At 35.9% G+C, this 15,413-nt stretch overlaps 1 protein-coding gene across 1 annotated transcript; it reads left to right on the top strand.

Moving 5' to 3' along the window:
* The first annotated feature begins 3,726 nt into the window (after positions 1-3,726).
* LOC105446396 (PDZ domain-containing protein GIPC1-like) lies at positions 3,727-15,000 on the top strand. The gene is made up of 5 exons (XM_030996009.1): positions 3,727-4,272; positions 5,437-5,803; positions 11,272-11,384; positions 12,803-12,884; positions 13,423-15,000. The coding sequence occupies exons 1-5, from the start codon at positions 3,919-3,921 to the stop codon at positions 13,614-13,616; spliced, it is 1,110 nt and encodes a 369-aa protein (XP_030851869.1). The 5' UTR covers positions 3,727-3,918; the 3' UTR covers positions 13,617-15,000.
* The last annotated feature ends 413 nt before the right edge of the window (positions 15,001-15,413 follow it).

Below are 15,413 nucleotides of genomic sequence, written 5' to 3' on the forward strand. Positions count from 1 at the left end.
TTAACGTGCAAAGGTAGTGACTCTTCTCTACATGGGGCCTCCATTTAACGTCCTATCCAAGGGACGGAGTGTTTTCCACTTGACATAACCTGCGTCTATGAACAAGGGGAGGGGCACGTTAACACACAACGCAGGCTTCACTGGCTTGACTGGGTCTGGGCTACAGGGAATGTTTCTTTCACCTTTGCTCACAACTCACTCACTCGAACGGATGAGCATAGTCTGAGCTAAGAAGACCACACGGAGGACTAAATTTCAATGATTGGTACTAAATGTAAGATAAATCTAGGAACCCTACACTGTAGGCTTGTGTGAAATAGATTTTTAAAGACTGCCTGCTGCAAGAGACATTCTAATGTTCGCCTTCCACTGCAAGTCACAAGAACAGATTACAGAGCTGTCAACCCTCCCGCATTTGGAGGGAGTCTCATGCCACCACGCTCATTCTCCCACCGCCCCAAAAGCTTGTAGCGGGAGACTCCTGCCACCACGCCTTCCTCCCGCTCTCCCGCCAACGATGTAGAATCTCCCGGTTTATGAAAAAACCTTGCCAAAAAATTTAAAAAAGTGCTCTTACCCCCCACCCCCCCCCCCCCTCCTCCGCTTATTCAGCGGCTGGCTGAGTCGTTGCAAAAATGTTCTCCCTCCCCCAAAAAAAATATCTCCTTCCAAGCAGTTTCCCAAAGTTGACAGCCCTGAGATTACAATAGTCTTAATAAAAATAGTTAGAGGGCTATCTGCATGACTAGAATTGTGATGACTAGGTTTTGATAGTGTTTGGTTACTTAAAACATTCCTTTTATTTTCCATCACAAGTCATAAGGAAATATTGGAATAATCTGATTAGTAAGGAATTAATGGGTAGGAGCAACGTCCATTCCTAGTATGGGTAGAAGGAATATTATTATGCAGATTCCGTGGAGTACCCGGTTTTTTGTTTGGGCTCCAAGATTTTGTTTTAATCTTTGGTAACATGGATGGATCAGAAAACTTTTCAGCAATATAAGCCAGATGGATTAAACAGATGAACCCTCTCTTTTTCTCTTTGTATGCTAGTTTTTAAAACGTGAGTCATAAGATGCCATTAGATATCCTGTCTGAAATTTTGCATTTATACATAATCAACTGGATGATATTTATGAAGTAAGAATAGCCCCCTAGTCTGCTTTCAAGTTACTAATAAACAATTTTTATCTGTGCTATATTTGAATAGGTATATTTCCAAATGTTAAGTAAAACATTGTGTTAAATGCAAGCTATGTTAAAAGACATGTCGCCCTATGCTTCACAAACAACTGTGACTGATTTTACATAATTTGATTTTAATGGTAGAATAGTACCTATCTTCCAAATGGTTATAACAATAGATGTTTAGTTGAGATATTTTGTGCCTATTTTTTTAAACACCAGAGTATTTTATCCAAAGATAATTTATGATTCGTGATATTTAGTATGCCAAATCATGAAAACTAAAACTTAGATTTTATGAACCAATAATATGACATATTTGATCAATATATGATTTATCAAATGTTGTGGTGTCAGTTGAAAAGTTTGTTGATTTTCATTTGTGCCAGTTGTTTATTCTCTTTTCTGTGTGTCATGTTTTGTTACTGATGTACTGCATCCATTAATTGTTTTGTTGGTCAGAATTACAGAACAATGTAAATTGCACCTAGAAATGATCACTTTTATGCAAACCATATGAGCTTAATTTGTTATGCCTCCGCAACGAAGTAGCCAGTGGCATTATGCTCTGCAGGTTGTCCGTCTGTACGTCCCGTTCTCGTGATCATTAATGGATTACAATCAAACTTGAATTTCGAAAAATTGCTCAGCTTCTGTTTGGGTTTTTAAACTCGTTCTATGGCGGAGGCATCATTTTTGACAGCGCACGGTCAAAGATCCATCGAGTTTGGATATTGTTTACTTTTATCCTATTTATGTTGAAGATATTGAAGTATGTCTGTACTGTACAATGTGGAAATCTTTTATGTGTATTAAAAGTATGATTAGTAAACCATGTATCTTGTGTGCTTTTACTGCTTCTGTAGACATTTTGGGAAATCTGAAAATAAATAAGTGACCTATTTTTTTTTTTGTGAGAGGTATTGTCATTTTCATAAGAAATCTAATGGAATAAAAGAATGATCGTATCTATTTTTTTTTTAAACAACTCGAGGGTAATTTGAATACCCTATTTTATGTCTCATAGAAATTATGATTTTATTATATAATACATCATTGCCTTGTTCGCACATTTCAATAGGTGACACACAAGGCTATTGAATTTAAAGCAGTTGTATATGCCCCCCTCCCCCTCCTACCATGACTAAAGTCAGCTTTTCATTGTCTTTTGGTATTAAATATTCATTTTTGTTAAATAAACTAAACATTCAAAGGTTATATACTTTTAACAGAGGCAGTGCCCAACTTTTCCCCCCAAAAGTGTCCCTTTTCAAATGGGAAAAATGCCCCCTTTTACTTCAGATTAATACCCCTTTTTTGTAATAGGTACCTGTTGCACATTCTTATAAGCAAAGCAATTACTAATCGGATCGGGGTGCAAATTGCTGCAAAATTAAGGGCCACGCCTCCTCTACAAGTTGCCGAAAATTTCATGAAAAGTCAACACTTTTTGAGGAAGTTATTACCTACCACGAGGAAGGGGTCGGAGGTAAGCCGATAAAAATTGTGCTATCAACAGGATTATAAGAGTAAACAGTGTTTGCGACATTTGTTTCCTTGGCACTGGCGAGGAAAATACTGATCAGATTGGGGTGCAAATTGCTGCAAAATTATGGGCTGCTCCTCCTCTACAGGTTGCCGAAATTTTCATGAAAAGGCAACACTTTTTGGGGAAGTTATTACCTGCCATGAGGAAAGGGTCGGAGGTAAGCCGATGAAAAATAGGGTTATCATTTGTATTGAGGTAAACACTGTTTGCGACATTTCTTCCTCTGGCATTAGTAAAGCCATTACAAATCTGATTAGGGCGCAAATTGCTGCAAAATTAAGGGCTGCCCCTCCTCTACAAGTTGCTGAAATTTTCATTAAAAGGCGAGACTTTTCAGGGAGTTATTACCTGCCGGAAAGGATTGGAGGTAAGCCGATGAAAAATAGGGCCGCGGCTATCAAAAATGGTTTTATTAGGGTAAACACTGTACACTATAAATCCAAGACGCAAATCGGATCACCCCACAACATTTGTTTCGATCATCATTTAATGCACCTCTTGAAGCAGATTTCATTTAAGACTTATCATGTTGTCCCCACGTTGTTGATCAATATAATAATACAATCTTTCAAGAGCATTTTTCGAGCAATATCTTATCTATCTCACATTCTCTATCCCTTTTCCTTTATCTCTCGCCTCGTTCTCAGTTCTTTTTCTCCCTTGCCCCCATAGCAACCCCACTGGGAAGAGAAAGTCTGTCCAAAGGAAAGTAGAGAGGAAATGGCTTAATTGAGAAGAAATTAGAGCTAAAAAAAAGTATTTGAAAACGAAAGATAGAAAGAACAATCATAACTTATGAGCAAAGACATTTTGTCAAATGAAATATCACGTGAAGGAAAGAGAGCTAGGATTTGGATGACAAAGAAAAAAATCACAGTTTATGTTTAAAGGAATGAGGGGGTAACAAGCTTTGGATCCTGGACCGGTCGAGTGACACATATAAAAGGTATTTCAACTTCCACCTGTTGATATAGTAGGAGTGGGCGTACAAATTCCCTCATTTTATCAAAACTTCTAATCTGCGCTTGCGCAGCTCGTCTCCAGTACACATTTCGCTACTGACGTCTAGTCTGTTTGACATTAATTTCCGGACAAATAAATTGGATTTGCATGCAAAACAGATTCACAAAAGGACATTTTGTCTTGGAAATTACTTATTTAGTTTACGAGGAATATTCAAAATGCCGTTTTTTAGCAAGAAGAAAGGAGATAAGAAAAAGAATGGAGGTTTAGCGGACCCCGTTACAAATGCACAAAGTTATAACGGAGCCGGTGATACACCAACGCATTCACCATACGCCGACGATCCATCGTCCAGATCTCTGCCGACGCTACCAGCCGATGCTCCCGCCGGTCAGCACTCAACACCGGGAAAGCAGTCTACAATGAATAATGCTCCACCTCCTAAACCACAACGGCTTGTTTTCAGTGCATTTCTAGCTCACGGTAGTCCTCCTGCCAAAGTAGAAGGATTCACAAATGTTAAAGAACTCTATGAAAAAATAGGAGAAGGATTTTCCATGCCTGCATCAGAGGTAAAATGAATGCAAGATTAACTTAAACTTTAAGTTAAAGTTTGTCATTTTCACTGAAGTCAGTCATTCAACTTGTTGACGTTGTCAATTGAGATGTCATGTCCTTGGCCTCGGCCTCCAACATTTCTCCTACAATCAGGCTACACAAATTATGACAAATATAAAATTTACTGTAAAGAGATGGAGAGCTATTCAGAAAAAGCTTCTACTTTGAAATGTCTAGATCTAGGTCTAGAGCCTCTAGACTCTAGACTCTAGAAAGAACAAAAAGATAATAAAATACATAGGTCTAGATTCTATTTCTAGTCTATGTTTTACAATTTTAACAATATATATCAGGTGGTGTGACCAAAGTTCGTGCGGGACCTAAATTCGCTATCTCAACAAATCAGTAAGATTTCAAAAATCTGATATCACCAATGGAAAGAGGAACATAAAATTACCCAGAGATGAAATTTTCTTTGGAATTGGGTACGAAATTGTGAAAAATATTGACAAAACAAAAGATCAGCAAATTTTGCAATCTTTTGCGTCCGTTCCGAAAAATTATCAACTTACCGATAAGGTCTGAAAATCTTTAATTTGAGAGCAGATTTCCTCAAAATTGTAAGTAAAGAGTGGTTCCAAATGATTGTATGTAGGTCTATCTTGCCTTTCAAATTATGATATTATTTTTGATGGATCACATTATTTAATAAATCAACTGTAAACCCCCGTGCATGTACAGGTAGGTCTCGTCGTTTTTATGACTTTTTCAGATGCAGCGCGCACGTACGATCGAACATCAAATTTTTAGATCGCGATATCTCTGAAATACTTCGATGAAAATTTTTCTAGTCGAACGTACATGTACATGTAAACTTTAGAAAAAAAACTTTGCCGTCCGTTTGGTGATAATTGAAATAAATGAATTTGTGTAGAATATGAGAAATCATAGATCGAATATCACATTTTATAATATGTTCTAAAATGTCCGCGAACTTTGGTCACCCCTTCATACATGTACTGCATCCATGGCCAAAGAAAAACGATGTACCTGAGGTACTTGTACACCTGTACATGTACAACTTACAATACATGTTTATCACTTTGCATAAAATGATATAATAAGTGCATTATCTATAACTTATACCTTTGCTCTTTGTAAACTTCTTTACTTTACAGATTCTCTTCTGTACACTCAACACATTCAAGACAGATATGGACAAATTATTGGGCGGACAGATCGGTCTCTCCGATTCAATATACGCACACATCAAGGGGCAGAAGTTTGAAATCGCTGTCAATAAAGTGGAAGCAGCTCTCGGCCTTACGATCACAGACAACGGTGCCGGTTACGCATTTGTAAAGAGGATCAAAGAGGGATCGATTATGGAGAAGAATGGTTTCGTGGAGGTTGGTGATCACATAGTGAAAATAAACGCTACCGAAATGATTGGGTGCCGGCATTATGAAGTCGCGAGGGCGCTGAAGGATTTACCAATAGGAGAGGATTTCACGATGAAGCTCATCAGACCTCATAAAGCATTTAGTAAGTATCTCTTCTAGTCTTCTGGGATATGCAATTCAAGCTTCAACTTTATTCCATTTATGAAAAATAGCTGTGAAAATGTATTTTAATTTTTAGTGGAGACTTGATAATATTACATTTACATGTACAAACAATTACAAAAATGAAAAATACATACTGTATCACACTTTTGTGCCTTACAAGAGCAATATGATTGTACATTATCAAAAGTTTTCTTGATACATACAATTGTACATGTATAATGTGTAGCTATTTACTATTACTAATCTACAGCTTTCATCAATTATCTAAATTTGATTAAACAGCACCTAAGATTTCAAGGAAAACCAGAAAGAGATATATACAGGTATAAGAAAAAAAGAAAGAAAAGTTAGAAAACTCTACCTTGTCACCTGGGGCCAGTTTCTCGAAACCTGTTTAGTTTGTGGACATCTCATGGAAGTGATGAAACGTATGTTAACTCTATAACGCACATTTCAATGGGATTACGAAGAAGTTATACTTACTGTATACTCTTACGGCATTCTATAGGCAAAGAAAAACTACATACACATGTACTGTACAAGTATGTACTATTATACATGATGCAAAATCCAACAGATTATTATACAAATGTCAGTCCATGAAATTAAAAAAAAAGCAAACACAGTACAAGACGTCTTACTAAGGAGCCCGAAAAGACAGGTGAATACAGGTGAATACAAGTGGATACAGGTGAATACATGTTCAGTAGTATGGTGGGGGTTATGTGTTCGGATGCCTAACATGAATAAATCTGTCACTGTTGCTTTTGGATTTAACCAAATGTAAAGATCATAAATAGTTATCTGTTACAATATTGTCTAACATAAATCTATAAAGATTTATGAAATATTGTGTGTGAACTTCTTCAAAACACTGAATAGAATCAACTGTCCAGATTCACAACCTGTCTTGGCACATAACGTCTGGTTATCCAGTCGGTGCATTCTTGGTAGTTTACATGTAATTAGATCATCACTCTAATGCAGGGTGACAGTCCATTTCTGCTTGATTAATTTGGGCATGTTCGCACAGGTGGGGTTATTAAAGCTGCGGATAGGCTGATACCCCTTGCTATTCTCATCTGAATAATTGGGTTAATTATAGCCAGCATTTAGGTATATTAGTGCTGTAACATCACGGATATCTCCAATTCCGTTTAACCGCCAGTCAAAACCGGACGGTTTTCGGTTAAACGATTTAAAAAAAAAAAAAAAAAGAAGTTTTTTTTTTTTTTTTTACTGACTCTGTCATTTAACTGCGAGGTGCATTTGAAGGAGCCGATTTGTGCTTGTGAACTTGTCACAAATAATAGTAACAATGTCGTTTTTAGAAGAATGTGTAAGATCATTAATGTAAATTAAAAACGGTAGAGGACCTAGGATAGAACCTTGTGGTACGCCATGTGTAAAAGTTGGATGAATTATTATTATAAACTACATATTGAGATCTACATCACAAAGATTACTTTCAATCCAAGATGACAGACAAATTGGAGTGTTGTTCTAGTTTCGGAGTGGTGAGTCAACACACAGATTACTGAGCTGGGAGACATTGCCAGACATAGTGCCAGGTGGAGGGGCATAAATCGAAACTTAAAATTAAAAAAAAAAAATTAAAAATTTTTAAAAAAATTATTTTAAAAAAAACAAAAAAACAAAAAACAGGAAAACGAAACCGTCCAATTGAAAACGGAATCCGCCATGGGCGGTCGGATACCGGACGGTTAAACGTTTGACTACAGCACTAAGGTATATCCGGTATAAGTTTTTTACCGGTAATAACATTTAGTTAAAAGTTCTTCCTTTCCACCTTTTTATCCTTTTTATCCTTTTTATCCTTCTTTCAACCTTTTTTCAACCTTTGTTCAACCTTTTTATGCCTCCGCCACCGAAGGTGGTGCCGGAGGCATCATGTTTTCGGGTTGTCCGTCCGTACGTCCCGTTTGACCGTTATCACAATATCTCAAGAACCATTTAAGATTTAAACTTAAGACTCAGGAATAGTATTTATCACCATAGGAAGACGATCTGATTAGATTTTGGAGTACGTAGGTCAAAGGTCACAGGTCACAGAGGTCAACTTATGAAATTCCTTGTATTGAGTTTGTTAGCGCGATATCTCAAGAACCATTTGAGATTTAAACTTAAAACTTAAGGATAGTATGTATCACCATAGGAAGACGATCTGATTAGATTTTGGAGCACGTATGTCAAAGGTCAAGGGTCACAGAGGTCAACTTATGAAATTCCATACATTGAGATTGTTATCATGATATCTCAAGAACCACTGGAGATTTAAACTTCAAACTTAGTGATAGTGTGTATCACTATAGGAAAACAATCTGATTACATTTTGGAGCACGTAGGTCAAAGGTCAAAGGTCACAGGGCTCATTATGTATGCAAAAACAGCTTGTGATCGCGTTATCTGAACAACCGATTGATGGATTCCTGCCAAACTTTGGTCATGTATGTATCTTGCAGAGCTGATGAACTGATTAGATTTTGGGGTCACGAGGTCAAAGGTCACAGGGCTCATTATGTATGCAAAAACAGCTTGTGATCGCGTTATCTGAAGAACCGATTGATGGATTCCTGCCAAACTTTGGTCATGTATGTATCTTGCAAAGCCAATGAACTGATTAGATTTTGGGGTCACGAGGTCAAAGGTCACAGCGCACATTATGTATGCAAAAACAGCTCGTGATCGCGTTATCTGAACAACCGATTGATGGATTCCTGCCAAACTTTGGTCATGTATGTTACTTGCAGAGCTGATGAACTGATTAGATTTTGGGGTCATGAGGTAAAGGTCAAGGTCATGCGGCTCATTATGTATGCAAAAATAGCTTGTTATCGTATTATCATTAGAACAGATTGATGGATTCCTGCCAAACTTAGATCATTTATGTATCTTGCAGAGCCAATGAATGGTTCATAAGATCAAAGGTCATGGGCTCATTATGTATGCAAAAATAGCTTGTGGACGCATTCTCATTAGAACTGACAGATGGATTACTATTTAACTCAGGAAATCTTGCAGAGCCAATGAACTGAGTAGATTTTAGGGTCATGAGGTCAAAGATCAAAGGGTCATATATGTTTATGAGAAATTGCTTGTAATCACGATATTCTGAGAACATGTTAATGGATTACAATTGAACTTGAATTTGAAAAATTTCTTCCGTTTCGGTTTGTAAAATTGCTCTATGACGGAGGCATCATTTTCGACTGCGCGCAGTCGAATTCCATCTAGTTTCAACCTTTTTTCAACCTTTTTTCAACCTTTTTTCAACCTTTTTATCTTTCTTCCTTATTTTAGTGGCCCTTCAAGTGCCGAAATTGCAGAAATGGTTTAATAAGGAAATGTTTTGTTTTTTTAAGCCGGTGTACCGGTATGTTGTCTAAACCAGAGCATGGTCATAATTTTAAAAAGCTCATATTAAAAGGTTTGAAGACTTACAGATTTTATGGTAATGGTAATGGTTTTATTAAAAATTCATTGGAAGCCAGATGGCTGAATTGCAGAACAGGAACCTCCCAGCAGACCAACAGTCCACAAGATTAACAATATTTATTCAGTGAAAATCTGAGGAAATTTGTGAAGATGGCGACTGAGAACAACACATCGGTCTAATGTACAGTACTGTAGATCACTAGAATCCTCAGCTAACTTTTCAGCAGACCCAAGAGGAGAGAGGCTGGGCGGAAAAAGATTTTAATCCACTCGTATTTTACTATTAAAGCAACTGTGGAATCATGTACACTATACCAAAGTCGATGGAAAACCAAGTAATTTAAGCAACAAAAAAACATGTAAGAAAAATGCATATTAAATTTATTGCACACATGTCTATGGGCATGTTTTAAATTTTTTTTTTTTTAATGTAATAAAAACGGGTGATTTTTAACACGTTAAAAAATGTAATTCTGTTCATGTGCCAACCCTGATTCGTATATGAAACAAATGAACATACTGTAACACTATATCAGGCATATAGAAAACAAACCTGTTACACGATAGAGACGCGCGCACGCTTTACATGAGTACTCTGAAAAGTGGATATTGACATTAACATTTTAATGTTGATAGCAAATTAGCAATCAAGCATTAAATTCCACAATCCATTACATTGTATGTACAGTCATGTACATTGTACATGGTTCAAAGACTTGTGTCACTTGTGTGCATACATTGTGTACATTTGGAAATTATGCAAACTTCAGTTGATCATGCAAATTATTGCAAAGACACCCCTGTATACATGTATACACACAAATTACCCGGTGACCTACACACATGAACATGTAAACAGAAACTAAACATTGGTTACTATGTTTGTAGTGCTTTAGAATACTTCTCATTGTATCTCGATAACACAATCTTCCATCTTGAGGAGGCGAGTTGGCTCAGTCGAGGAGGCAAGTTGGCTCAGTCGGTAAAGCGTCTGCCTGTCGAACCAAAGATCCCGGGTTCGACTCCCACCGAGGCGGATGACTGAAGTCTGTGTTGTGTGTTAACGTGCCCCTTCCCTTGTTCATAGACGCAGGTTATGTCAAGTGGAAAACACTCCGTCCCTCGGATAGGACGTTAAATGGAGGCCCCGTGTACAGGAGAGTCACCACCCTTGCACGTTAAGAACCCATTGCACTTTTCGTATAAGAGTAGGGGGAAACCCCGGTGTAATGGTCCACCTGCACACCCCAATCAGGCCGAGTATACGGCATCTGCAAGAATCTTCTGTATTGAAGGAGGCAGATTATCTTGAAGAAGAAGAAGAAGAAGATCTTCTTTAATAACAGCTCAATTTTATGGAGTAACCTTCATATCAATTAAGAATAGTTTATAGACAATCAACCAATTCAATTGACTGTATATAAAGCAATTTCTTTTTGATAAATTCTAAGAACTTTAATGATGTCAATGTCTATGCAATGTTTCCTCCTTCTTTTCTCTATTAATGTTAAAGAAAATTTTTCTTTATCATTTTGTAATCTTCATTTTTATGTTAATTATGTTATTTTACAGTTTAATATTGTTATTTTGTATATTTTGTAAGGATCATCTTTTAAAAGCCATTTTTGTGATTTTCATGATCTTCCCACTTCACATACATGTACAATTACATGTATATTATTATATATGTTTGTATTTTGAAGATTGAATCATAATGTTTTCATCTTGCTATGGAAATAAATTTATAAAAAATGAACCAGCAAATATGGTTATCTGGATGAATATTCCTTTCTTACTGCAACCTTTTCAACAGACTCTGTGTGATTCATAAAATGTTTCAATGCATTGCAAAAATGATATGCAAGTGACTTGTTTCAATGCATTGCAAAAATAATATGCAAATTACTTGTTTAAAGGCTTTTTGGAAATGTTTCAGAATGTTCAACAAAGTTGTTTTAAAGTTGTGTTATTTGCATTTTTTTGTTTCAGATGAAATTGGACCACGTGGAAGTAAAGTATCTATGGCAACCAACAACAACATTGGTACAGGAAAAGCTACATTGAGATTACATACCAAGGGACCTGCTACAGTAGAACAATTGGTAAAAAAAAATTGACAGATTTTATTTCAGTTTCGTTCAATTCAATACCGGTAGTCAAATACATGAAGCCATATGTAGCTCTTAATTGGTGAAAAAATAGGAAGGGTTGAGGGAAAATCCCCCGCCCCCAACCTGGGAACACCCTTATATTGTTTCTTTTCCTGTAATATTGTTTGTCTCATTAGGAGCATAATGAAATGCACAAAATCAGAATTACATACTGCACATGTCACCTGTACAGCCCTGATTCAATAAATGCATCAAAGGCTTTTGTTGGTGTCTTTGAATCCCGGACTAAGATGGAATACAATGTAAGCTACAAAGTTCAAAGTTTATGAAATTATCTGTACATGTACATGTACATCATAATTGGTTGGTAGAATATTTTGCTTGTCGAAAATACAGTAACAGTAGAATTGAAGAACTCATAAATAAAGCATTTTCTCAACCTCGCAAGTCCTTTGTTCGTGTACACATGTACATGTAGAAGCAACAATGCTGATTTTGCAATTGAAATGAAGTACATGTACTTCCTGCCTGTCAGTTTTTGATGCCTTTGGGGAGAATTATATTAATTCTGTTTCCATTCAGTTGTGAGAAAGATTTGACATCTTGACATTCTATGTATTTCTTTAAAATTGTGCTTGTTTGTTGTAGGTTGCTGCTGATGAGCTGGGTTGCTTACGTAATGATTCATTTTTCCTGTATCAGTGAGAAACGAACGTAATGCATGTATTATATTTTCAAGCACAGGAAATGAAAATTCATTTAAGCCTGGCTTGAAATACATGTGTAGATGAAAAGTTGGACTTAACCACTTATGCAAACATTACTGGTATACAGTACAGCAATCTTTAAAAAAAATGATTTCCATGTATTCAGGTATACACTGAACTAAAGGCACTAAAGTTGTACATATTTCTATCAACTTTGGTGCAAGAATCATCTCAAAGTTTTTAATATAGAAGGCTAGATTATAAATAAAAACAATTACCATGTGACATATTGAACATCAAAACAAAGGTGACATAGGTTTTTATTTCCCATTTCATTAACAAAAATCATTGTGATTGAAAACTTTTTTGTTTTTAAGCTTGAAAGATTAATTCATGTATCTACATCATATATATTTAGGTGAACTACTTTCATTCTTCGCATCAAAATTAGACATACATTTTAGTATATCTTGGAGGTACATTTATTTTAATTGCCTAAAGTTACATAAAAATGTACAGTAAACATGTACTGTACATCTAGTTGGCCATTGATGAAATATCCCCCAGTAGAAATTAGTAAATTCTGTTGAACCTACAGTTGAGCTGTATTGAAATAACAACAAACATATTTGATATTCTGAAAAGAAATCAATAGGCCCACATGTGTGTTAAAATGTTTTAAAATTGTTGTGTACCTTGCAGCCCGAGGAATACGAGACGCTAGCCGTAGGGAAAGTTGATGACTGTCTGGAGAGTTACATGGGAATCAGAGATCTTGATTTAGGTGAGTCATTTTGTTTTGTTTATGCCTTTATTTTTAAAATATTAAAACAATTTGTATATTTGTATTATTGTTATCATTTTTTATTGTTGGGGGAGAGGGGTGGGGGGGGGAGGGGCGCTGTTAAAATTAATGATGTATTCTTCAATTTTGATATGTTGGAGGGAAAAATAACATGGCCCTAGCCGCCCTAAAGAACTTAGTTTACATACATGTAGAACTTTACAAAAATTATTTTCTTTGTCAATTTTAACCCTAACTTTAATCTGACAGGTTGTGTATTATTATTAGGATTACCCATACAGTGTAGGTTCAATTGTAAAATAATGTTTTAATAGGTTATAGTACTTTGAGAGATTATACATTTTGTGGGGAATATTTTCATTCTCTCCAAGACATACAATTTAGTGTATACATGTATGTGATCTGTTTTATGTTTGTAAAACATACTTGTTGAAAAGCAAACTTTTTTTTATGCTGATGTGAGTTTCACCGTGATTAAATCAATTCAACTCATTTGTTTTCTTCCTAATTTGATCAGCCGCATCGATCGTGGACATGTTCAAGGGCAAGACTGACTTTGTGGAGTTCATGACGGCATTCAACGAGCACTTTGATCTCTTTGGATTCCCCGAAGCCTTTGTCTTTGAAGTCTGGGGCTTCATCAAAGATGCCAAGGATAAAAGGCTCACAGATCCTGCCAGCAATCTAGTCGAATTCGACGAAGCATTCTAAAAGGAGGTATAATATGCACCATCTCCACTGCACTTTTTGATAGGGGGAGGCATTTGCTGGAGGGGCGTCCAGCTTGTGCATGTCATCGCATTCTTGTCTTGTTAATAACATAAAGGCAGCACATTCAAAAAATGGCTTGCTTCTGAGAGTAAATTATAAATTTGTAGGAGGAAACAAATGCGTTAACGATGTTGAATTTGGGGTTGATTTATTGCCAGACCTAGTAGATGTTTTGTCCTTGAAAATGTTAATGTTTTTATTACGATAAATAAACTGATGAGATTTGAACAAGATTTTTAAATGTGCTCATCTCCATGTTGTTTGTAAGATAGCTATCATGTGCAAAGTCAATGTTGCGTCTACCAGAATCATGTCAATATTCAAGAAACATGGCATTTCATATTGTAGGCTCTTTTTAAGAAATGATGTGTTTTCTTGTGGTCCAGGTGACCCTTGCTACATTTGCACCAGCCGCTTTTTCCAAATTCAAATCATGTTTGCACTTTGCAGCTTCTGTACTGCCTCGTACATGTGTGCCTACAATGTACAAAATCTTTAGAATTACTTATACAAATTTGTGTGATAAAAGTGTTTTTGTATTTCTTCTTGTACTGTAGGTGTTTGTGAGTGCTTAAGCCTTGAAACCATAAAAATAAAGACATAATTTCTTTCTTGTATGTATTCAAAAGATTTGTATATTGAACGTTTTTAACAAATTGAGTCCATTCGGATCTTTATATATTAATTCTATTTACTAGCCTTGTAGAAATGATTGCTGGTCGATTCCGAAAATTTCCTTGACCTGTCTGAAAGTCATAGTGAACATGAATTTCATGATTATTTCTTATTGAAAATTGAAAATAGAACTAAAAACAAATTCCTTTATGTACACTGTACATGTATGAAAATTCTTTTTATAAAAATATGATATCACTGATCATGATGTCCCACGTTTCGGAAATCATAAACTGGGAATGGGACCAAATATTTCTTATCTTCACTTCGATCTTCTAGACTTACATGTATATCCATAGTTGTGAGGTTGCATTGTGTTTGTCTATGATTAACATGCAAACCTAGGCCTTTGTTATAAGAGGAAATACACAATCGGGTGTTCAAACACCCCCTTATTTATTGTGCTAGTATCATAAGAAGAGATAACATCATGCAATGAAGTCACACATCTCAACTAATTGGAGGATCAAAGGTGCATTAAAACATAGTACCAATGTAATAAACCGATAGTCAAAACAAGTGTGTTTAATACAAGTTTGTGACAACTTGCAAGGCAGATATTCAATCATTCTTATTTACAATGTACATTCCCGTAAAAGGGATAAAGGGGAATAGGAACAAAAAGTGGAAAGTTTCTTTGACAAAAAAATATTTTCCCAGGAGTGATACATACCCTTTTCATTTTTTTGAAATATATTTTTGTTCATCATCAATCAATCATGAATGGAAAAATGAAATGGATTATTGAATTTCTCATTCCTGTTGCCCTGTTCTTCAGCATTTTGTTCCTATTCACTTCTATATACCAAAACTCTATAATTGTACAATTAAGAGAGAAAAAATGTACAGTACATGTGCAAATACTAACAACAGCTATAATATAACTTTTAGGAATATAGTTAATAGCGATCTCCCTACATACTTCATTAAAATACATGTACATAGCACATGTAAAGTACGTGTATCTAGCAGCTAGCCATTATGATTAATTATTATTCATATAGCGGTACCGGTAGAAGATTATATCTCGATCATTCCTTGACATGTGTTTCCAGTACTTTA

Source organism: Strongylocentrotus purpuratus, unplaced genomic scaffold, assembly GCF_000002235.5.
Source record: "Strongylocentrotus purpuratus isolate Spur 01 unplaced genomic scaffold, Spur_5.0 spur5_scaffold_3, whole genome shotgun sequence".
NCBI lineage: Eukaryota > Metazoa > Echinodermata > Echinoidea > Camarodonta > Strongylocentrotidae > Strongylocentrotus > Strongylocentrotus purpuratus.